Raw genomic sequence first — 19,946 nt, 5'->3', positions numbered from 1 at the left:
GTCACCACCACGTATGGCTCCTCGGTTTGCAGCCGAGCACAACGATGGCATGACCGATTTGGTCATGCTCCTTCCGTGTCTTCAACTCTAGCAAGGTCAAGATCTCCGACGCCGATGTGGCACCACCAATGCTCTTTACGGCTACGGTGCACCCCCACTGCCATCGTCCGATGGTTGCGTGGACCCCGAACGTTTCCCTGCCAACAACCACCACACCCGAGGAGCCTTTAACATAAGTTAGACGGACATGTGTCGCTGACATGCGGGTTCATGAGGGTGGGCTCCACTTGTCAGGGACTCATGTCCCTCTAACTTAAAGTTAGAAGAGCTCCTTCCCTAGGTGCATCCACAAGCTAGCAACCAGAGGTTGAACTTGTGGGGTCCGCGGTGCTTTTCCACATTAGCACGCCACCGAAACAAAAGTGACAAAAGTTAAGAATTTCTCTCTTTCCAGTGGCAATTTTTAAGTCTAAATCTAATAAGGGTATTTGACTATTTGCCAAACCTAATTGTGGCAAATAGTTAAATTTCCCGGGAAAACTAGTGCTTAATACTACCCCGTATATGTGGAAAGCAAATCATTCGCCCATATGTCAGTGCCTTGTTAGGACACTCATAGTGCAGGATATAGTTCTTAAGTGCCACATAGGCTAAACCTTCGGGTCTAAACTCTAGGTTCTCACTCACAGTAGATGACACTCATATGAGAGGTCTTACGGTCCCATATTGGCTAAGGCTACAGGTCCATAATCCGGGTTCTTTATAGTGCAAGTGTTTTTAGTTTTATATTTCATTCCCTGGTACTTTTTTGTTTCATTCTTTTCCAATGTAAAAGTACAAAATTTCCGCTGAATACCCTAAAATCCAAAAAAGAATATCAAATCCCCCTCCCCCTCTCTTCCTTAACCCCTTCCTCACTCTCGATTCCCACGGCGATGCCCACGTTCCTCCCTGTCCACTCACCGCTGGTGCACCACCCCTCCTCTCCTCCTTTCCCAACGAGCGGCCCTCCTTCCTTGGCTGGTGTGCCGCCGAACTCCGTGGCATAGAGCATGGGGACTATGAGAAGGAGACAACAAGGTTGGTTGTTGAGCTCGTGGTAGCAAAACGATATCGGCGGCACGGATCGAGGGAGGCGTCTAGGGATCAAGCTCACCAGCTCCAGATTGACATTGATGGGGTGGCTCTGAACGTGCAGAGATGTAGCCTAGAGGGGGGGGTGAATAGGCTTTCCTGAAATTTTCTCAACAACCGCAGCGGTTAAATTGACAGGGACCGGAACCTCCTGGTGATGAACACCGGAACTTCCAGGCAGGATGAGTAGCCCAGAACTTCCGGAGTTTTTGAGCCAGAAACTTCTGGGCAGCAGAGATAATTTGAAAACTGAGAAGAAAAACATGTCCTAGCTAGGAAGATCAGGCACACAGATGCACAAGATGAAGATCACATGATATCAGCAGATTCAAACAAATAACATGCACAAGAGAGACAAAGACAATTTTTTTCCCCGAAGTTCGGATCACACGGATCCTACTCTCCGTTGAGGTGCTCCAAAGAGCCGGGTCTCGATTAACCCCTTGCCTCACTTATGCAAAGATCCCAGAAGAGGTCCACAACCTTCAACTCAACACTTCTAGGTCATTTTCTAGAATTGAGTGACCACCAAGATCCAACTCAAAATTCCTTCTAGAAAAGACCACAAGTGCAAGTTGCTCTACCTAGTACAACCTCTGAAAACTCAGCACAAGAATCTTTACTCACTTACCTCGTTTCCTTGCGGAGATGAGGAAAACCTTCACAAACTTTCCCGGGGCATCCACAAGATCTTTGGAAGCTCACAGGCGACACCTAACCGTCTAGGAGAAGATCTCCAAGAGTAATAAGCCCAAGTGACAGCCCACAAGGTATCCAAAGTGCTCAAACAAACCTAATCGTCAAGCCATCTCCAAAACACTCCTACACTCTCATCTAATCTCTCAATCTCACAAGATAGGCTCTAGATTTGAGTGGAGGATGCAAAGGAAGCTTAGGAGTGGCTAGAAAACCCTAGAACATGAATGAACTGAAGTGGAATGGCCAAAGGGTGACCTAGGGACGAAATCCATATATATAACGGCTAAGTGAAGTCATCTAGCCGTTACTCACAAGTTTGAACTGGAAACCTGCCAGGAGGTTCCGAGCAAAAGTGCCAAGAACTTCTGGGCAGCATTTAGGAAAAATTTTGCTTTGAAATGGCGCCCGGAAGTTCCGGCCAGAACCTCCGGGTAGCCCTCTCTGTCCCGGGGAGAAAATCATTTTTCAAAAATGATTCCAAAAATCTTTTGACTCATGGATATGACTAAGAGCACTTTGTATACCCTAGAACCACACTTGAAACCCCTCTTAATAGTACGGTTTTTCCTAAACTCAATTTCGAAAGTGAATAACCTAGTCTAATCACTTTCGGTGTTTTTCGCACTTAGGAACATTCAAATTGGGGGGTCTCCTTGAATTCTTAGCCATCACAACTTGCTTTGGGACTAAACTCCTGTGAATAAACTTGATAAACACGTTAGTCTCCTTTAACCACCTTGTCATTAATCACCAAAACTCACTAGGGGGTTTAAGTGCACCTTCAATCTCCCCCTTTTTGGTGATTGATGACAACATGGTTAAAGCACACAAAAAGATAATAGAATTTAAATTTGGAATGATGAGAGAAGTGTGAAGCTCCCCCTAAAGATATGCATATAATGAAATGAAATGAATACAATATGCATAAAAATGAAGGAAAGCTCAAAAGAAACTTCACACTACCCTCAATCAAAATAAGATGCAGATGTGAGAGTTTGAATGATGAGTGATGCAAGAAGAAAGACTAGATGACATGGCAATCACTCAAAAAGATGAAAAGAACACTACATCACATCAAAATGCAACATCCATATGATCTAACTTACTGACATAAAGGATAATAAAGCATCTAACAGTCATTATATCCAACCATAAAAGAATACGATTACATGTCCATATAGAGAAAGATAATAGAGAGGAAATTTGCCTGGCCGGAACCTCCGGATCACAGGACCCGAAACTTCCGGCCAAATGACCAGACAACAATCAAGGTAGCAAAAAGAATTTAATGACCCCCTTCAATTCACAATTTCTCCCCCTTTGGCATCAAGGCATCAAAAAGCGAGAAACCATGAAGAGAAGAAGAGGATCACTCATCTCCATCTCCATCAGAGGGAACGATCTCAGTATCGCTGGAGAGATGAGACTCATCGGACTGTGCAGCGGTGTCGCCCTCATCAACATTAGTGGGAGCATCCTCAGCAGCTGCCTCTGTGTCACCCTCATCATCATCATCAACATCATCATCGGAATTGGAAGATTCTTCATTGAAGTAGGTGGATGGACCTTCACCGACAATGTTGCGGGCTGCCTCATAAGCCTCAAATGGATCAACAAAGACCTCATCTTCAGAATCATCTGACACTTCTTTCCCAGCCTCTCTTCTATCTTCCTTCTGATGCCTTTCGATCTTCTTCACTTTCTTGGCAGTCTTAGCACACATACAGAAAATTGCCTGAAGTGCCTTCTTGATGGGAGAAGAACTCGAGGAACTTGGTGTGGCACTAGAAGAAGGACTAGCTGAAGTAGAAGGAACGGATCGAGGTACCACTGGAGAAGAGGAAGGTGGAGCACGAGGGCGAAAAGGATTGTGGCGCCCATCTTTGATGTAGAACACCCCGGTGATTGACTCAATCATCTTCATAATGAAAGGAGCTTAAATGCAACCCCGCTTAGGCTCAAGAATGGTGTTAGCTATCTCATACCAAATCAACTTCATCACACTGAAGGGAGGCTGATGGTAGCGCATGCGACTGAGAAGATGAGCATGCTTGGATGGCAAAGCAGTAACATCTCCAACCTTTGGAAGCAAAGACCAACGAAAGATGGAGTACAACACCTTATAGTTAGGATGCAAACCATGAGTAGATCCCATGCAAGTCCTAGAGCATCCTTTGCATACATAAACTTGGTCTTGATCATAGGGAGGGGTGCTTTACTATGAATGTTGGGCCTATTGAGATCCTCATCATCTAAACCCAACATCTCAGCAAACTGTGCCATGGAAATCTTGTGCCTAACACCCTCAGTCAACCACTTCACATATGGGGTTCCCTTCCTTGTAGTACCAAAGAGTGCTGTCGCATAGAACTGTGCAATGACCTCCTCATTCCAATCATACTCCAAGGCAAGAATATCTCCAAGATTCTTGTTGTGGCACACTTGCATCACTTGGTTGAATACTTCATTGTTCTTCTTCCTCATGTAAGCCCAATCAATCCACTTCATCTCAACCACTGGATTTTCTCTAGCCATAATCACTGAATTATATCAATCCAATTGAGTGAAAGTCCTGAAGCGAGGATCCTGTGACTCCTCAGGCTGTGTCTCTGGATCAATCAAACGATCTCTTCTACACTTGGCAAGCTGATGAAGGTAGTTGGACTTGGGTCTTCCAATGTGGTGCATAGGAGTGGTGTCAAATCCAAGAGACTTATAGAGCCGAACTGGATTCTCACGAGATCCTACAGGGAAATCATGAGATGCCCTTCCAGCTAAAGAACTGCGACCACCACCTCTCCCACGACCTCTTGTATTAGGAGCATCACTTCCTAGACCACTGTCAACATCTCGGATCTGAACAGGACGGTTGCTGGATTGCCTTGTAAACCTGGGAGAAGTACGAGTGCCACTGCCACTGCCGCCCTCAACCACTTTCTCTTTACCCAAACAACCACGAGGAAACCGAATAGGAGGACTCTCATCATCGGACACATCCTGAGAGGCTTTCTGTCTTTTCTCACGAGTCATAGTGCTTACTGCAACAGGAATCAATAAATTGGAGTGCAGTAGTTAGGCCAAAATTGAGAGAATCAAGAATTGCAGGCTGACTGGACAGCGCCCGGAGGTTCTGGGTGCAAGAACACCGGAACTTCCGGCCGGCAAAAATGAAGAACAGAGGTCTCAAAAATAGCCAGTGCATGTGAACAAATCCTATAGATCGGTGATCTACAAGGTAGCAAAAACAAGACTATCCAAGTGGTTTTCTCCCTAGGTTCACAGATTTAGAGATTGGGATAAAAACTCAATGAACCGTGAGAGGGAATCAAAAAGTGCTACCTTGAGAGAAGAAACTGCGAATCGATCACAGGAAGAAGCTCCCAGCCACCAATGTGGATGAATCCACGGAGAAGAAACGAATTTGATTGGAGGAAAGTGAAAATCGCCTCTTGGGGCACTGTAGCGGCGACTAGGGCTGGCGTCGGGGAGGGAGAAGAATGAGGAGAGAGACTAGGGTTTCTAACTCCCCCTGAGAATATATACTCCCTGACACCCGGAGGTTCCCGACAGGGAGGCCTGGAACTTCTGGCCTGACAGATAAAGGGCAGTCAGGCCCAAAAACAAGGAAGAGACGAGAATTCAACGAGGGGAAAAAGGGAACTATGGACATGCAGAGACTTATGATGCATATGACCAGCCAACAATCAATAGTACATAACAATGGTCAATATACATCACAAGAAGGGGATAAAAACCAAATTTTCGCAACAAAAGCACACAAAGGATTTTGCAAAAATTTTCACAAAAGGGTTTTTGGATAAAGGGGGAATGTATGAGCTTTATTCCTGGTATCAAGACCATCTTCTACCAAGAAGTGATCTCAAGACACAAAAGCTCAATCTTTTTTTTTTAATTTACATTTTAGTGATACATGTTTGGCTATAAATTAGCCAACCACCCATCATCTAATGTTGCGAGAATCTAAGATATTGAGCTCACTCCTAAGCTCGCAAAATCTTTTCTCATCTAAAGGTTTCGTGAAAATGTCGGCTAATTGGCTCTCGGTTCTCACATGGGTAAGGCATATGTCTCCTTTGGTCTCATGATCTCTCAAAAAGTGGTGGCGAATATCTATGTGCTTGGTTCTTGAGTGTTGAACGGGATTATTGGCTATTTTGATGGCACTCTCATTGTCACATAGGAGTGGGATCTTGGTGAAGTTGTAGCCAAAATCTTTTAGGGTTTGTTTCATCCAAAGGAGTTGGGCACAACAAGAACCGGCGGCGACATATTCGGCTTCGGCGGTGGATAAGGCAATGGAATTTTGCTTCTTGGAGGACCAAGAAACAAGGGACCGCCCAAGGAATTGACAAGTCCCGGTTGTGCTTTTTCTATCAACCTTACACCCGGCATAATCCGGATCGGAATAGCCCAAAAGCTCAAAGTCACAACCCTTAGGATACCACAAGCCAAGATTAGGAGTATGAACTGAATATCTTAGAATTCTCTTGACGGCAATCAAATGGCACTCTTTAGGCTCCGCTTGAAAGCGAGCACACATGCAAACACTAAGCATGATATTGGGACGAGATGCACATAAGTAAAGCAAGGATCCTATCATGGAGCGGTATACTTTTTGATCCACACATTTACCATTTTCATCAAGATCAAGGTGACCATTGGTAGGCATAGGAGTCTTGATGGGTTTGGCATCTTCCATCCCAAACTTCTTGAGAATGTCGTTCACGTACTTTGTTTGAGAGATGAAAGTGCCATCTTGTGCTTGCTTGACTTGTAGCTCGAGGAAGAAGGTTAGCTCACCCATCATAGACATCTCGAACCTTTTAGTCATGATACTACTAAATTCTTCACAAAAAGAGGCATTAGTAGAACCAAATATTATGTCATCGACATAAATTTGGCAAATGAATAAATCATTTTCAAACTTTTTAGTGAAGAGAGTAGTGTCCGCCTTCCCAATTTCAAAACCATTTTTCAAAAGAAAATCTCGGAGACATTCATACCAAGCTCTAGGGGCTTGTTTGAGCCTGTAGAGCGCCTTGTGGAGCTTGTACACATGGTTTGGCAACTTTGGATCCTCGAACCCCGGTGGTTGCTCCACATAGACCAACTCCGAGATGGGTCCATTGAGAAAGGCGCTCTTGACATCCATTTGGTATAACCTGAAATCATGGTGAGCGGCATAGGCTAAAAGCATTCGGATTGACTCAAGGCGAGCAACGGGTGTGAAGGTTTCACCAAAATCGAGACCCTCAACTTGGGTGAACCCTTGCGCAACTAACCGGGCTTTGTTCCTTACAACCACTCCATGTTCGTCTTGCTTGTTGCGGAAGATCCACTTGGTGCCGATGACATTTTGGTCGGGTCTCTCCACCAATGTCCATACTTGGTTGCGAGTGAAGTTATTCAACTCCTCTTGCATAGCCATCACCCAATCCGGATCACCAAGTGCATCTTCAACCCTGGTTGGTTCCAAAGAAGAGACAAATGAATAGTGTTGACAAAAGTTAGCGACACGAGAACGAGTAGTTACCCCCTTTCTTATGTCACCAAGTATGTTGTCGACGGGATGATCTCTTTAGACAGTGTGATGTATTCTTGGATGGTGCACCAAGGGGACCTGAGCCTGATCAGGATGCTCTTTAGTGCCCTCGGCATCAATCCCATCCACTTGTGTTATAGGCACGCCTTGATTGTCCTCTGCCCAGAACTTCCTGGCAGATGGACCCGGAACTTCCTGGCCTGGGGAGGTCCGGAGGTTCTGATCATCTGGTCCCGGAACTTCCGGGTCAACTGACTCTTGACTTGTTGTAGGGCTATTGGATGTCGATGACGAAGGTTGATCCCTATCTTCTTGGTCATCCTACATCTCGACTAGTCGTATGTCTCCAATAGCCTTAGAACCAATTGCTTGTCTAGGATCCGCATCATCTACAACATGTACAACAACTTGCTCTCCTTGGGAGCCATTAGATTCGTCAAATGTCACATCCCTTGTAACTTCAACAATACCGGAGATTTTGTTGAAGACATGGTAGGCATGTGCATTTGACTCATAGCCAAGTAAGAATCCCTCGTCCACCTTAGGTGAGAACTTAGATAAACGAGTCCTCTTACTCAAAATGAAGCATTTACTCCCAAAGACACGAAAATAGGAAACATTTGGCTTCTTACCACTCAAGAGCTCATATGAAGTTTTCTTTAGGATTTTGTGGAGGTAGAGGCGATTGATGGCATGACATGCGGTGCTCACGGTCTCCGCACAAAAGATATCCGAAGTCTTGTACTCATCAAGCATTGCTCTTGCGGCTTCAATAAGAGTTCAGTTCTTCCTCTCAACAATGCCATTTTGAGGAGGATCATAGGGGGCGGAGAACTCGTGCTTGATTCCCTCTTCATCAAGGAATTCCTCCACTTGAGTGTTCTTGAATTCTCCTCCATTGTCACTTCGCACCTTCTTGATAGTGAGATCATAGAGGTTTTGGGCTTGCTTGGCGAAGCGCTTGAAGACATCTTGAGCCTCACTCTTGTCATGGAGAAAATACACCCAAGTGAAGCGGGAAAAATCATCAACAATGACAAAACCAAACTTGTTACCTCCAATACTTATGTAGGCCACGAGCTCGAATAAATCCATATGTAGAAGCTCAAGAGGGCGTGTTGAAGTCATGATGTTCTTGATAGGATGTGGATTCCCAACTTGTTTCCCGGCTTGGCAAGCACTACACACACGATCTTTCTCAAATGTGACATTAGTGAGCCCGAGGATGTATTCCCCCTCTAGAAGAGTTGCCAAATTCCGCATTCCAACATGGGCTAGTCTACGATGCCATAGCCAACCCATGGAGGATTTAGCAATCAAACAATCTTCCGGATTCACTCTATCCACATCGAAATCGACAAGATAGAAATCATCCTTCAACTTGCCTTTGAATGCAACGGAGGAGTCATCCCTTCTAAAGATGGTCACATCCTCATCGGTAAACAAGCAATTGTAACCCAACTTACACAATTGAGAAACGGATAATAAATTGTAGCTTAAAGAATTGACGAGAAGAACATTAGAGAGATTGATTATTGGAGATGACAATTATACCTAGACCAATTACCTTTCCTTTACCATCATCTCCAAACACAATATTCTCCCGAGTTCCGTTCTCCTCATCAAGGCTTGTAAACATACTCCTCTCTCCAATCATATAATTGGTGCAACCACTGTCCACAACCCAACTTGAACCACCGGAGGAGTATGCCTACAAAAGCAATCAAGTTTGGGATTTAGGAACCCAAACTTGTCTAAGTTTGGGTCCCTTGATGTTAGTTACCAAAGCCTTTGGCACCCACACACAAGTGCGGTACTCATCATTGTAATTCCCATTAAAATAGGCAACCACTTTGCCCTCTGAATTTGTGGAAATTACATATGTATCATAGTAAAGACCCTTTGGCCGGAACCTTCTGGCATTATGCCCGGAACTTCCGGTCATGTCTTGTGCACGGCAATTGGCCCGGAACTTCCTGGCAAAACGGCTGGAACTTCCTGGTGGGAATTTTTTAGAGACAGAGACTCCCACCCAGAGGTTTCTCCCGGTTTGTCCGGATGTTCCGGGTCCCTGGCAGCTCACAAGACTAGTCACCTCACTTGCTTTTGGTGCTTTACCTTCTCTCACAAACATCAAGCATTCTTTCCCATTTACCATCACACGCTTAGACACAGGACTTCCACCCGAAAACCCGAACCCGTGTCCATCCTTGTTAGGATGAGCGGTGATGGTCTTGTAAAGGACATCTTTTGAATGGTATGTCTTCATGCATCCATATTTCACCAATGTGCCCAACCTTTCATTCTCTTTCTTAAGAACTTGCATAGCATCAATATTAGTAGCATAAGAGTTCAAATCAATATTGTAACACCTACACAACCATTGCTAGCAGAAGGGTTAGAAGAATTAGAAACCACATTTGGTTGAGAGGTGCTATTCCAAAGAGTGTCAAATTGAACTTCAAGATCTTTATGACTTTTGTCTAAATTAGCAAATTTTTCTTGAAGAGTTTCATTGACATCCCTAAGGCTAGCTAAAGAACCATTAGCCAAATTAAGCTCATTAGCTAGTTGTTCATTTTTAGCACATTCTTTAGCTAAGCTCTCCTCTAAGGCAAGGTTTCTTTTCTTCTCAAGAATAAGCAATTCTTCTTGCCTTTCGAGTGATTGTTCTTTACTACCCAAAGCTCTCATTAATTTAGCCAAGTGTTGTGTTGCGGGTTTGCTAAAGCTCTTAAGCACATCATCTAATTCATTATCACTTTCTTCATCACTAGAATCATCATCAAGAGAAGTGTGAGAGGGTCTTTGAGTCATCACCTTGCGGCCTTGGGCCATGAAGCAAGAGTAGTGGTAGGAGTCGTCGTCGTCATCACTTAAGTTCTTGAAGAGACGCTCCTTGCTTGAAGAGGATGTCTTGAAGGCAACGGTAGCAACACCACCTTCTCCTTCAATCTTGTCTTTTGGCTTGGGCTTGGGTTTAACCTCGGAGGCTTCTTCATCTTCGGAATACCACACTTCTGCCATGTGTGCCTCCGCTACATGAGCACGCTCCAGCTTCTTCTTGCCTCCCTTAGCCTTAGCTTTATTTGTCTTGGGGCAATCGGCAATGAAGTGGCCATATTCCCCACAATTGAAGCAAGCTCTCTTTGATTGCCTCTTTCCCTTGTCATCATCCTTCCTACCTTTGCCATAGCCACTCTTGTGAAGAAAATGCTTGAATCTCTTAACAATAAGAGCCATTTCTTCATCTTCACTTTCTTCACAACTTGACTCTTCTTCTTGTTTTGCCTTCAAAGCCACTTCTTGATTTTTGATCATGGCGACATTCTTCACCACTTGCCTCACTTCACGAGCTTCCTCTTCTTGCATCTCATGAGACACAATTCTTTCAAGAATGTTACTTGGGGTGAGCCTCTTGTAGTCTTTTCTCTCACGTATCATTGATACAAGAGTGGGATTTCTTGGACCAAAAGCACGGAGAAGTCTCTTGACCACAAAGTGATTTGTCATGTCCTCACTCCCAAGTCCTTTAATCTTGTTGACAAGGATCATCATCCTATCATACATCTCTTGAGGTGTCTCTTTGTCATCCATCACAAATCTTCCAAGCCTTCCTTCCAATAATTCAATCTTGGCCTCACGAACGGTGGGTGATCCCTCATGAGCCAATTGCAACGTGTCCCATACTCCTTGGCCTCCTCAAGTCCATCAACCTTGTTGAACTCCTCCGGACTCAAGGCGGAGAGAATAGCATTGGAGGCTTGAGCATTGCGGTGGATGAGTTGATCTTGCTCCGTAGTGAGATCCATATCTTCAAGGGGTACATCAATACCTGTACAAACAACTTTCCAAATACTTGGACGCAAAGAGATTAGATGCAACTTCATCTTATGCTTCCAAGCGGCATAATGTGTCCCATCAAAATGAGGCGCACGCCCGGAAGGTACGGAGACAAAGTTATGAGGAGGAACATTAAGTTTGCTGTAATCAAAGTGAATAGTAGCTCCCTTTGATCCAGTCTCCTTGGTGCTAGAAGCGTCTCCCTTGTCGTCCAACCCTTCATCTCCCTCTAGATGCGACATCGTGGATCACTCCAAGTAGTGAAGCTTGAATCAAGAGCACCAGGCTCTGATACCAATTGAACGTGTAGAGATGTAGCCTAGAGGGGGGGGGGGTGAATAGGCTTTCCTGAAATTTTCTCAACAATCGCAGCGATTAAATTGACAGGGACCGGAACCTCCTGGTGATGAACACCGGAACTTCCCGGGCAGGATGAGTAGCCCGAAACTTCCGGAGTTCTTGAGCCAGGAACTTCCGGGCAGCAGAGATAATTTGAAAACTAAGAAGAAAAATAGGTCCTAGCTAGGAAGATCAGGCAGACATATGCACAAGATGAAGATCACATGATATTAGCAGATTCAAACAAAGAACATGCACAAGATAGACAAAGACGATTTTTTTCCTGAAGTTCGGATCACACGGATCCTACTCTTCGTTGAGGTGATCCAAAGAGACGGGTCTCGATTAACCCCTTGCCTCACTTATGCAAGGATCCCAGAAGAGGTCCACAGATTTCAACTCAACACTTCTAGGTCATTTTCTAGAATTGAGTGACCACCAAGATCCAACTCAAAATTCCTTCTAGAAAAGACCACAAGTGCAAGTTGCTCTACCTAGGACAACCTCTGAAAATTCAGCACAAGAATCTTTACTCACTTACCTCGTTTCCTTGCGGAGGTGAGGAAAACCTTCACAAACTTTCCCAGGACATCCACAAGATCTTTGGAAGCTCACAGGCGACACCTAACCATCTAGGAGAAGATCTCCAAGAGTAATAAGCCCAAGTGACAGCCTACAAGGTATCCAAAGTGCTCAAACAAACCTAATCGTCAAGCCATCTCCAAAACACTCCTACACTCTCATCTAATCTCTCAATCTCACAAGATAGGCTCTAGATTTGAGTGGAGGATGCAAAGGAAGCTTAGGAGTGGCTAGAAAACCCTAGAACATGAATGAACTGAAGTGGAATGGCCAAAGGGTGACCTAGGGACGAAATCCATATATATAACGGCTAAGTGACGTCATCTAGCCGTTACTCACAAGTTTGAACTGGAAACCTGCCAGGAGGTTCCAGGCAAAAGTGCCAGGAACTTCCGGGCAGCACTTAGGAAAAATTTTGCTTTGAAATGGCGCCCGGAAGTTCCGGCCAGAACCTCCGGGTAGCCCTCTCTGTCCCGGGGAGAAAATCATTTTTCAAAAATGATTCCAAAAATCTTTTGACTCATGGATATGACTAAGAGCACTTTGTATACCCTAGAACCACACTTGAAACCCCTCTTAATAGTACGGTTTTTCCTAAACTCAATTTCGAAAGTGAAAAACCTAGTCTAATCACCTTCGGTGTTTTTCGCACTTAGGAACATTCAAATTGGGGAGGGGGGGGTCTACTTGCATTCTTAGCCATCACAACTTGCTTTGGGATTAAAATTGGGGAGGGGGGGTCTACTTGCATTCTTAGCCATCACAACTTGCTTTGGGATTAAACTCCTGCGAATAAACTTGACAAACACGTTAGTCCCCTTTAACCACCTTGTCATTAATCACCAAAACCCACTAGGGGGTTTAAGTGCACCTTCAGGCTCGACCTCGGCTGCAGCGGATCCGGCGAGGTAGCTGCGGATCAAGTTTGCGGCGACGAATTGAGCTTGCCAGCTCCAAATCGACCTAGGTGGGGTAGATTGTGGGAGGTGGCTACATATCGAGTGAGACGGTTGCGGATCGAGCTCGCTGGCTACGGACCAACATCGGCGGTATTGTTGAAGCCTCCCCACTTTCTAGTGACGATATCGTCCCTTTCCAAGGAACAGAGAAGACGCGGACGACGACACGGCCGAGCTCGCCCAATCTGCCCTAGGGATCGCCGGATCTGGCCTCTGGCGGTGGCCACATCTCAACCACCGCCATCTTCCCTTCCTACCCCACCACCATTTTCCCTTCTCCTCATTTGCATCTCTCCCCAGGCCGCCGACGCCGCCTCATCAAGCTCGGGTTTTGGCCTTGCCGACGATGACCACAGCCACCTTACACAGGGTGTGGGGGCATCACACGAGGCCATGCCTTCTCCCAACGCGCTACTTGAGCTGTGCCACACCCCGCCCTGACAAACTCTGATGAGGAACTAGAACGTGGGTCTCCATTTGGCTCCCCGTTCTTCACTTGGTAACGAGAGAAGCAGACGTGGTGTGGAATCTCCGATGTGGGATGCTGGGGCTGAATGATAGCTAAATGTACTGTGAAAGCCCTTATGACGGAGGATACCGCTTCCCATGGAGGGAGTACCATTTGCATGGTTGTGTTGTAAGTGCCTCACTAGGCTTGGCCCGCACCTATGACCAATCCATATAAAATTGTGGTGTTTGGTTGTTTAAGTAGGCTTCCAGTTTGTCCACAAGTCCTCAACCAGGCCCAGCGGAAATGGTCAATTCTCACTTTGTTGCTCGGTTAGGCTCGAGGGATTCCTAGACTGTATACCCCTAAGTCAAACCAAACATAGTCTGGACGAGAGAAATGGACTAGGTTAGAGAGATATGAGTAACCAAACACACCTATATGTGTGTGGAGTTTTCCTACCATTAGTGACTATATAGTTTCCATTTTGTTTTTTATGATGAAATTCATTTTGGCCTTTTCTTCGAAAAAGCTACAACTAATTATTATAGAGTTCGTGGATCAGAAAATTACGACTTATAACATCGTAACTTGATTAAAAACATTAAAACTACTTAATACCAATTACCAAATCAAAGATAGAGAAAGCACTATCAGTATAATACCGTTTGATACGATAGATCATTTTTATTCTTATTTCATATCGCTCGGAAAAGGTAGACGATTTTTCCCGGTCGTTTTACTGGTATGCCATTGTTGACGGTCATTATCAACCAGTTTCGACCGTCAATATTACCCAATTAATGAAGACTAGCTATGCTTGTGACGCATAATTCCCGAATAAAATATCTACTTCCACTATATACTATGCTACTAACATCTATGTAGGAGAAGCACATATAAATGGAGGAGAATCGACAGAAAATAGACGAACGATCAATCAGACATTGTCGAGGATTAGACTTATGGATAGATGGTTTGAAAACTCAGAAATGACATGATCAAATAAGTCCAAAATTCCCTGTTTTGGATTGAGTAGCAAACGAGGAGTCAGCCTGCCAAAAATTGGGCCGTTTGGGCCAGATCATGATTCGGCCGAACTGGCCGAACCCCCATCAACGCCGTTCAACCTGTGGTTTTGCATGGATGTCCAGGATGCAGCCTCAATGATGGTTGCAGGGCAGTTAGGACATTTCCAACTGCCATAACCGTCATTAGCAGCTATAAAAGGAGCTTCTCTCATTCCATTCTGCACACACCTCAAGAAGAAGATCAAGAGCTCTCCCAAGTTTAGTTTAGTAGTTCTATTGCTAGTTGGAGTAGGAAATAGAATAGTCTTCATAGTCCTCGAGTCTTCAGGAGATTACGGGTATGGCTCTAGTAGCTTTCCTCTTTTCTTTTATAAGACTTATTGAATTAATAGAATATTCTTCTTTATACATTTTCTATATTTTATTCCATTCATATTATTTAAGTACCGACTTTACTTTATACTTGAATCAATATAGTCGTGTAATTAGCTTTCCAGATACGTGTATTGGTGTGTGTATAATGTCCGTGTATTCGGTTGCTCTATGTCGGTTGCAAGGATGTAGAGTAGTATTTAGTAATGTAAGCGCGGTGCTTAGATTATTAGATACCATTATTTGGGGTAATATGCAGCGGTTCAGAGGCTGGCCGCTGATGGTGACAGCTCAGTACGGGTGTTCCTCTGCATGTGTACATTATCCTAAGTACAATTTCCTGGGGAGGGTACTTCTCCGTATTTAGCCTTGGTTGGATGACCATGACTGGTTGTCATAAGGAGCTCGGCAACCAGGGATGGTTTCTCGAAACACCAGGAGGACACTGGATACGGGGTATTGGTTGCATGGCTGTATACTAGCAAGTATAGAATAAAGATGTATGTATACTAGAAGTACAAGAATGATACTTTTCTTATTCTTTCTCCACTTAGCTTAGACTATATTTTAGTGATAGTAGTTCTTAGTTCTTCCTTCTGTGTGTCAACCTACCCTTTGAACTGAATAAACCCCTGCATAGACTTTGATGTATATAAGTAATATACGAATTGTTAGCATAGTTCTCTCTTATCATATCTTCCCTTGGGATAAAATAAATACGATACCTTGGAATACTTCCGGGTGAAATGCTATAATGGTATAACCGTGTACTTGCGGATCATATCTGTAACCATAATATATCAGGATTATTTCTTGCTGGGAATTATATTTCCAGTAGTGTCGCTAAGAAATATCAACATCCATTTTCATGTGGTATTTTCAAAGAAGTTATGAAGCAACAGAATAAAGGAAACTTAATCCGACCTTCATATGTTGTCAGCATTTATGCTATAATATCGTTATTTAGTATTCAATTTGCTTTAAATTTTCCCTAATAAGTGTATATGTGTAAGTATGACTGTGACTTGTACTTGTAATGCATATCTTTATGAGGCTCTATTTCGATAGTATTTCGATATTTTAGTTAGTACCTATATGTAACATACCCGAATTCTAGGATTAAGGAATTTCCATCAAAACTAGTTAAAAGGAAAGTTCTTCAATTTTGTGACAAAAAATTTCCATTTTTAAATCTAGGTGAAGTAGATCTATCTCTTGCATAAATAAAATTTGAGGGCAAATTAAAACCTTTTCATTTATAATATAGGACAAAAATGCAAATACAAGTGTAGACATGCATACACACATATGACATGGTTCAACTTGAGTCTTCTTTGTGCATTTGGATCTTTGGTTGGCACTGCATATTAAGACTCATGAGCATAAATAAAAGATAAAGTTTCACTAAGCGAACCTATAACCACACTTGAGCAATAATTATAAAGACATGAAAATGAGGTTAAATAGTATCATTTTAGGTCAAGAATAGTCTAAATAAATTTCTTACAACTATTTAGATGCATCTAAAATTAGGAAATGTACATATAAAGATAAGTCTAATTAATTATCTGAAATAATTCGTGCATGTTAAAATCATATGAAAATTCATGTAGACTCTACTCAACACATACATCTCACTGTAATTTTGGTATAATTTAATAACTAAATTTGATACCTAAAATAAATCAGTCAAACCAGTTAAATAATAGGATAATTATAATCCTTAATCGGCTAAAACCTACCCTCACCAAATGTGCATTAAACTGCATGGAAGTGTATAGGGGACATAATTTATTCAAACACTAGGTTAATTATCATGAATAAATATTATTTTTTTCAGAATTTATCTTCTCTGTCTAGGTCTCCTAAAAATCCCAATGAGCCTATCTTCTTTTAATTATTTGTGTGAGTAATCTATCCATAATTTTTAAGTGCAACCAAAGAAAATAGAATCTAGGTATCTCCATCTATCTCCAGTAAAATCCACAAGAATTTATGATGCCCACAAATTAAATTAGAACTACAAAGTGAAATAAAGAGAAATAATCCTAAAAATTCGTCCAAAATCACTTACACCCAATCATCTACCCATCCCTCTCTTCTCCACCTAGTTTGCCAGGACCTGGGCCCACCTGGCAGCCACTTGGGCTTTCCCACTCCTTATCCATCTCCTCCAACTAACCAGAGACAGCCGAGAGAGAGATCGGTGCCGGCAGAGTTCGACGCGTGCCATAGACGTGTCGCCGGCCTTAACTCCCTCCTTCTCGCTTTCTTCTCCTTCCATACGCATCGTCCTCTCCTCCACTCCACACCCACACAGAGAAAACCGAGGGGGAGCACCCTTGCTGCCGTTCTCCACTGTTTCTCCATTGCCGGCCGTGAGACGATGGCCTCCTCATTCGTTGATGAGCAGCAGTCGTTTCCTCCTATTTTGAGTTCCTCAATCTACTCTCGATACCATCTCTATTTCATCTAATTTCGTCCCATTCTATATAGCGGTTAAGCGGGAACGCCACCGTGCCCACGAACGCCCTGGAGCGCACACCGACGACCGCCATGGGGTTCTCGTCGTCGTTCCGACCGAACCGAACCACCCCAAGCCGAACCCTTGCGCCACCAGGATTGCCTCGACGTCCTCTTCAAGATGCCTCAAGAACCACAAGAATCGGTGAATCAAGGAGGGAGATCGGCGTCATCTTCTCCAACTCCGGCTACCGGCGTTGGTCTTCGATTCCTGCCGCTCCGGTGAGCCTCGCGTCGATTCCTCACATATACACCATCCTTGAGACCTCTCTAACCACCTGTACACCTTCTCTTAACTCCCCAATCCCCATCTACCGGACCAAGCTGTCACCGTGAAGCCGACATCATCCTCCGCCGCCGCGCTGTTCCGCGAGCCACCGCCGACGATCAAGCTGCGCCGATCCTTTCAGACTGCTCGGTAAGCACCCAGGGACCTGTAAGACTCACATGCATGCATCCTTCTAGTCCTACTCAAGCTCTAGCTCCACATGCACCATCATCCCGAGACCCACCGCCGCTTCCACCGCCGTCGCCATCGATTCCGGCTACCTAAGTTTGCAAGAAGATCACCAACGGTTTCGCCTTTAGTTCCTCTTCATTTTCTCTTTTAGTCGCCACCTTAGACAAGCTGCCGTTCGCCGCCGGTGCCGGCGAGAAACTCACTGAGCCACCGCTGCTCTGTCCACGGGTCACCGTCCCACTGACGAGTGGGCCCCACATCATCAGGCGCTGAGGACTTCACTTAGCAAATAGTTTAAAACATGAAAGACTTGTTAGTAACAAAAACTCTCAATGACATGTGAGACCAAAGACTTAATCGTAATAACCTAAATCTTAAAGAACTCCTAGCAAATCTTCAATTAACACGTGCTTAGGGACTGCGGGATCTATTTTGTGGAAATATAGGGGCCTTTTTACATATTGGCAGAGACTGACATGCGGACCCTCTTTAATAAAAATCTAGAAAAATCTAAATGAAATGCCTAAAGCTTTATATTTTTAATAGAAAAGCATGTAAATTTGTAAAATCCATAACAAATTGAAAACAACTCATTTTAGAGTAAATAAAATTTCTGTGAACTCACCAAATCATGAAATTTAAATTTATGGCATAAAAATTTGCACTCACTGTACAAACTTTTCCTCAAAAATTCATCTAAGTAAAATCACAGATAAAACTCACACAAATTTATAAAATGCATGCAAAATTCATTTCAACTCTTTTTAGAGCAAACTCAGTTTCTACATACCCACCAACTTATGTTATTACATAAAGTAAAATGAAATAGTATACATACTTTACATCAAATACCTATAAAAATATTAACTACAAAATGATTAGTTTTAGATAAGCTGAACTTTAGAAATTCATATAAAATTTATCTTAACTCCAATTTGAGTAAACTCAAGTTCCGTAGAATTTCTACAATAGATTTGTGCACTTCAATATTATAAAATAAAAAGACATACTTACTGTGTAATAAAAGCCTCTAAACATTAATGTAAGGAATAACCAACATAGAACAGCCTTTAATTTGTAAAATTTGTAGAAAATTCTTCTTTAGTCCAAATGGAGTGAACCGAGTTTCTATAGAACCAGCAAATAGTGAACTTCAACATAATAAAATAAAATATGGCATCTTCTGTACAAGTTATAGCTCTAATATTTAAATAGATAACCTAGGAGCTAATCACATAGTAATGGTTAAACAAAAAATATATGTGTAGAGCTATATAAAATGCATTCTAACTATGAATAAACCAAAATAAAACTTGTTAGACCAGAGAAGTCATAGCTCCAGCCTTAATTCCCAAAAACTTAGCATACTTAACTCATGTAACAATTTCTAGGTTGGTTGGTTAAGTAACTAACATTGAACATCCCTATTTATAAAATGTGTAGTAAAATAATATAAACTCTAAAATTTATGAACTAAGATTAGATTAGTTAACTAAAATACTCATTTTAAATATCACTAGCAAGATGGATCAAGTTCTGGACCTAAATCTCCAAAGCCATGTACACATAGAGACTATACGCCTACAATACTTTATAACTTGTAAAATACATAAAGAATTCATGTTAACTCCAAATATTTTGAAACCAAATGTGTTAGTCTTAGAAAACACTTCTCTACACCTCTGTGAAGTCAAACTTAATAAACATCACTTTATAAAAATATTTTATAACACTGCATAAGTAAATACTACTTCTAAAATTCATAACTCCCATATAAAAAGAGATAAAATAGAAATACTTTCACCTAAATTCATCTTAGACTAGTAACTATCCATTGTGCACAAATCATGTGTTTTAGAGCATTTTGGATTTTTCGCATATTTCGGTGTTTAATTGCATAATGTGTACTTTATTTAGATAATTGCTTAATCGGTGAAGAAGTGAATTAGGTGCTGACATTTTCCAGTTACAAGGCAAGTCCCACCTCCCTCTC

At 42.9% G+C, this 19,946-nt stretch overlaps 1 protein-coding gene across 1 annotated transcript; it reads right to left on the bottom strand.

Annotated features, from left to right (window-relative positions):
- Window positions 1-8,176: 8,176 nt before the first annotated feature.
- LOC127776949 (uncharacterized) lies at window positions 8,177-10,639 on the bottom strand. The gene is made up of 5 exons (XM_052303499.1): window positions 10,053-10,639; window positions 9,515-9,768; window positions 9,180-9,394; window positions 8,964-9,107; window positions 8,177-8,857 (listed from the first exon to the last, which is right to left on the bottom strand). Exons 1-5 carry the CDS (start codon window positions 10,637-10,639, stop codon window positions 8,177-8,179), a joined length of 1,881 nt encoding a protein of 626 aa, XP_052159459.1.
- Window positions 10,640-19,946: the final 9,307 nt, after the last annotated feature.

The sequence above is a fragment of the Oryza glaberrima genome, chromosome 6 (genome assembly GCF_000147395.1).
Source record: "Oryza glaberrima chromosome 6, OglaRS2, whole genome shotgun sequence".
NCBI classification, from domain to species: Eukaryota; Viridiplantae; Streptophyta; class Magnoliopsida; order Poales; family Poaceae; genus Oryza; species Oryza glaberrima.
The sequence above is the reverse complement of the archived record's forward strand: the minus strand, read 5'-3'. Positions and strand labels throughout refer to the sequence as shown.

What these genes read in the sequence shown, in the direction of transcription:
- LOC127776949 (XM_052303499.1), bottom strand. Translation starts at nt 10,639, where the DNA reads ATGGCTCTTATTGTTAAGAGATTCAAGCATTTTCTTCACAAGAGTGGC. An exon ending in TGTGGGTGCCAAAGGCTTTG is followed by an intron (nt 9,108 to 9,179) that starts GTAACTAACATC and finishes TTGCTTTTGTAG; the next exon opens with GCATACTCCTCCGGTGGTTC. An exon ending in GAGATGATGGTAAAGGAAAG is followed by an intron (nt 8,858 to 8,963) that starts GTAATTGGTCTA and finishes CAATTGTGTAAG; the next exon opens with TTGGGTTACAATTGCTTGTT.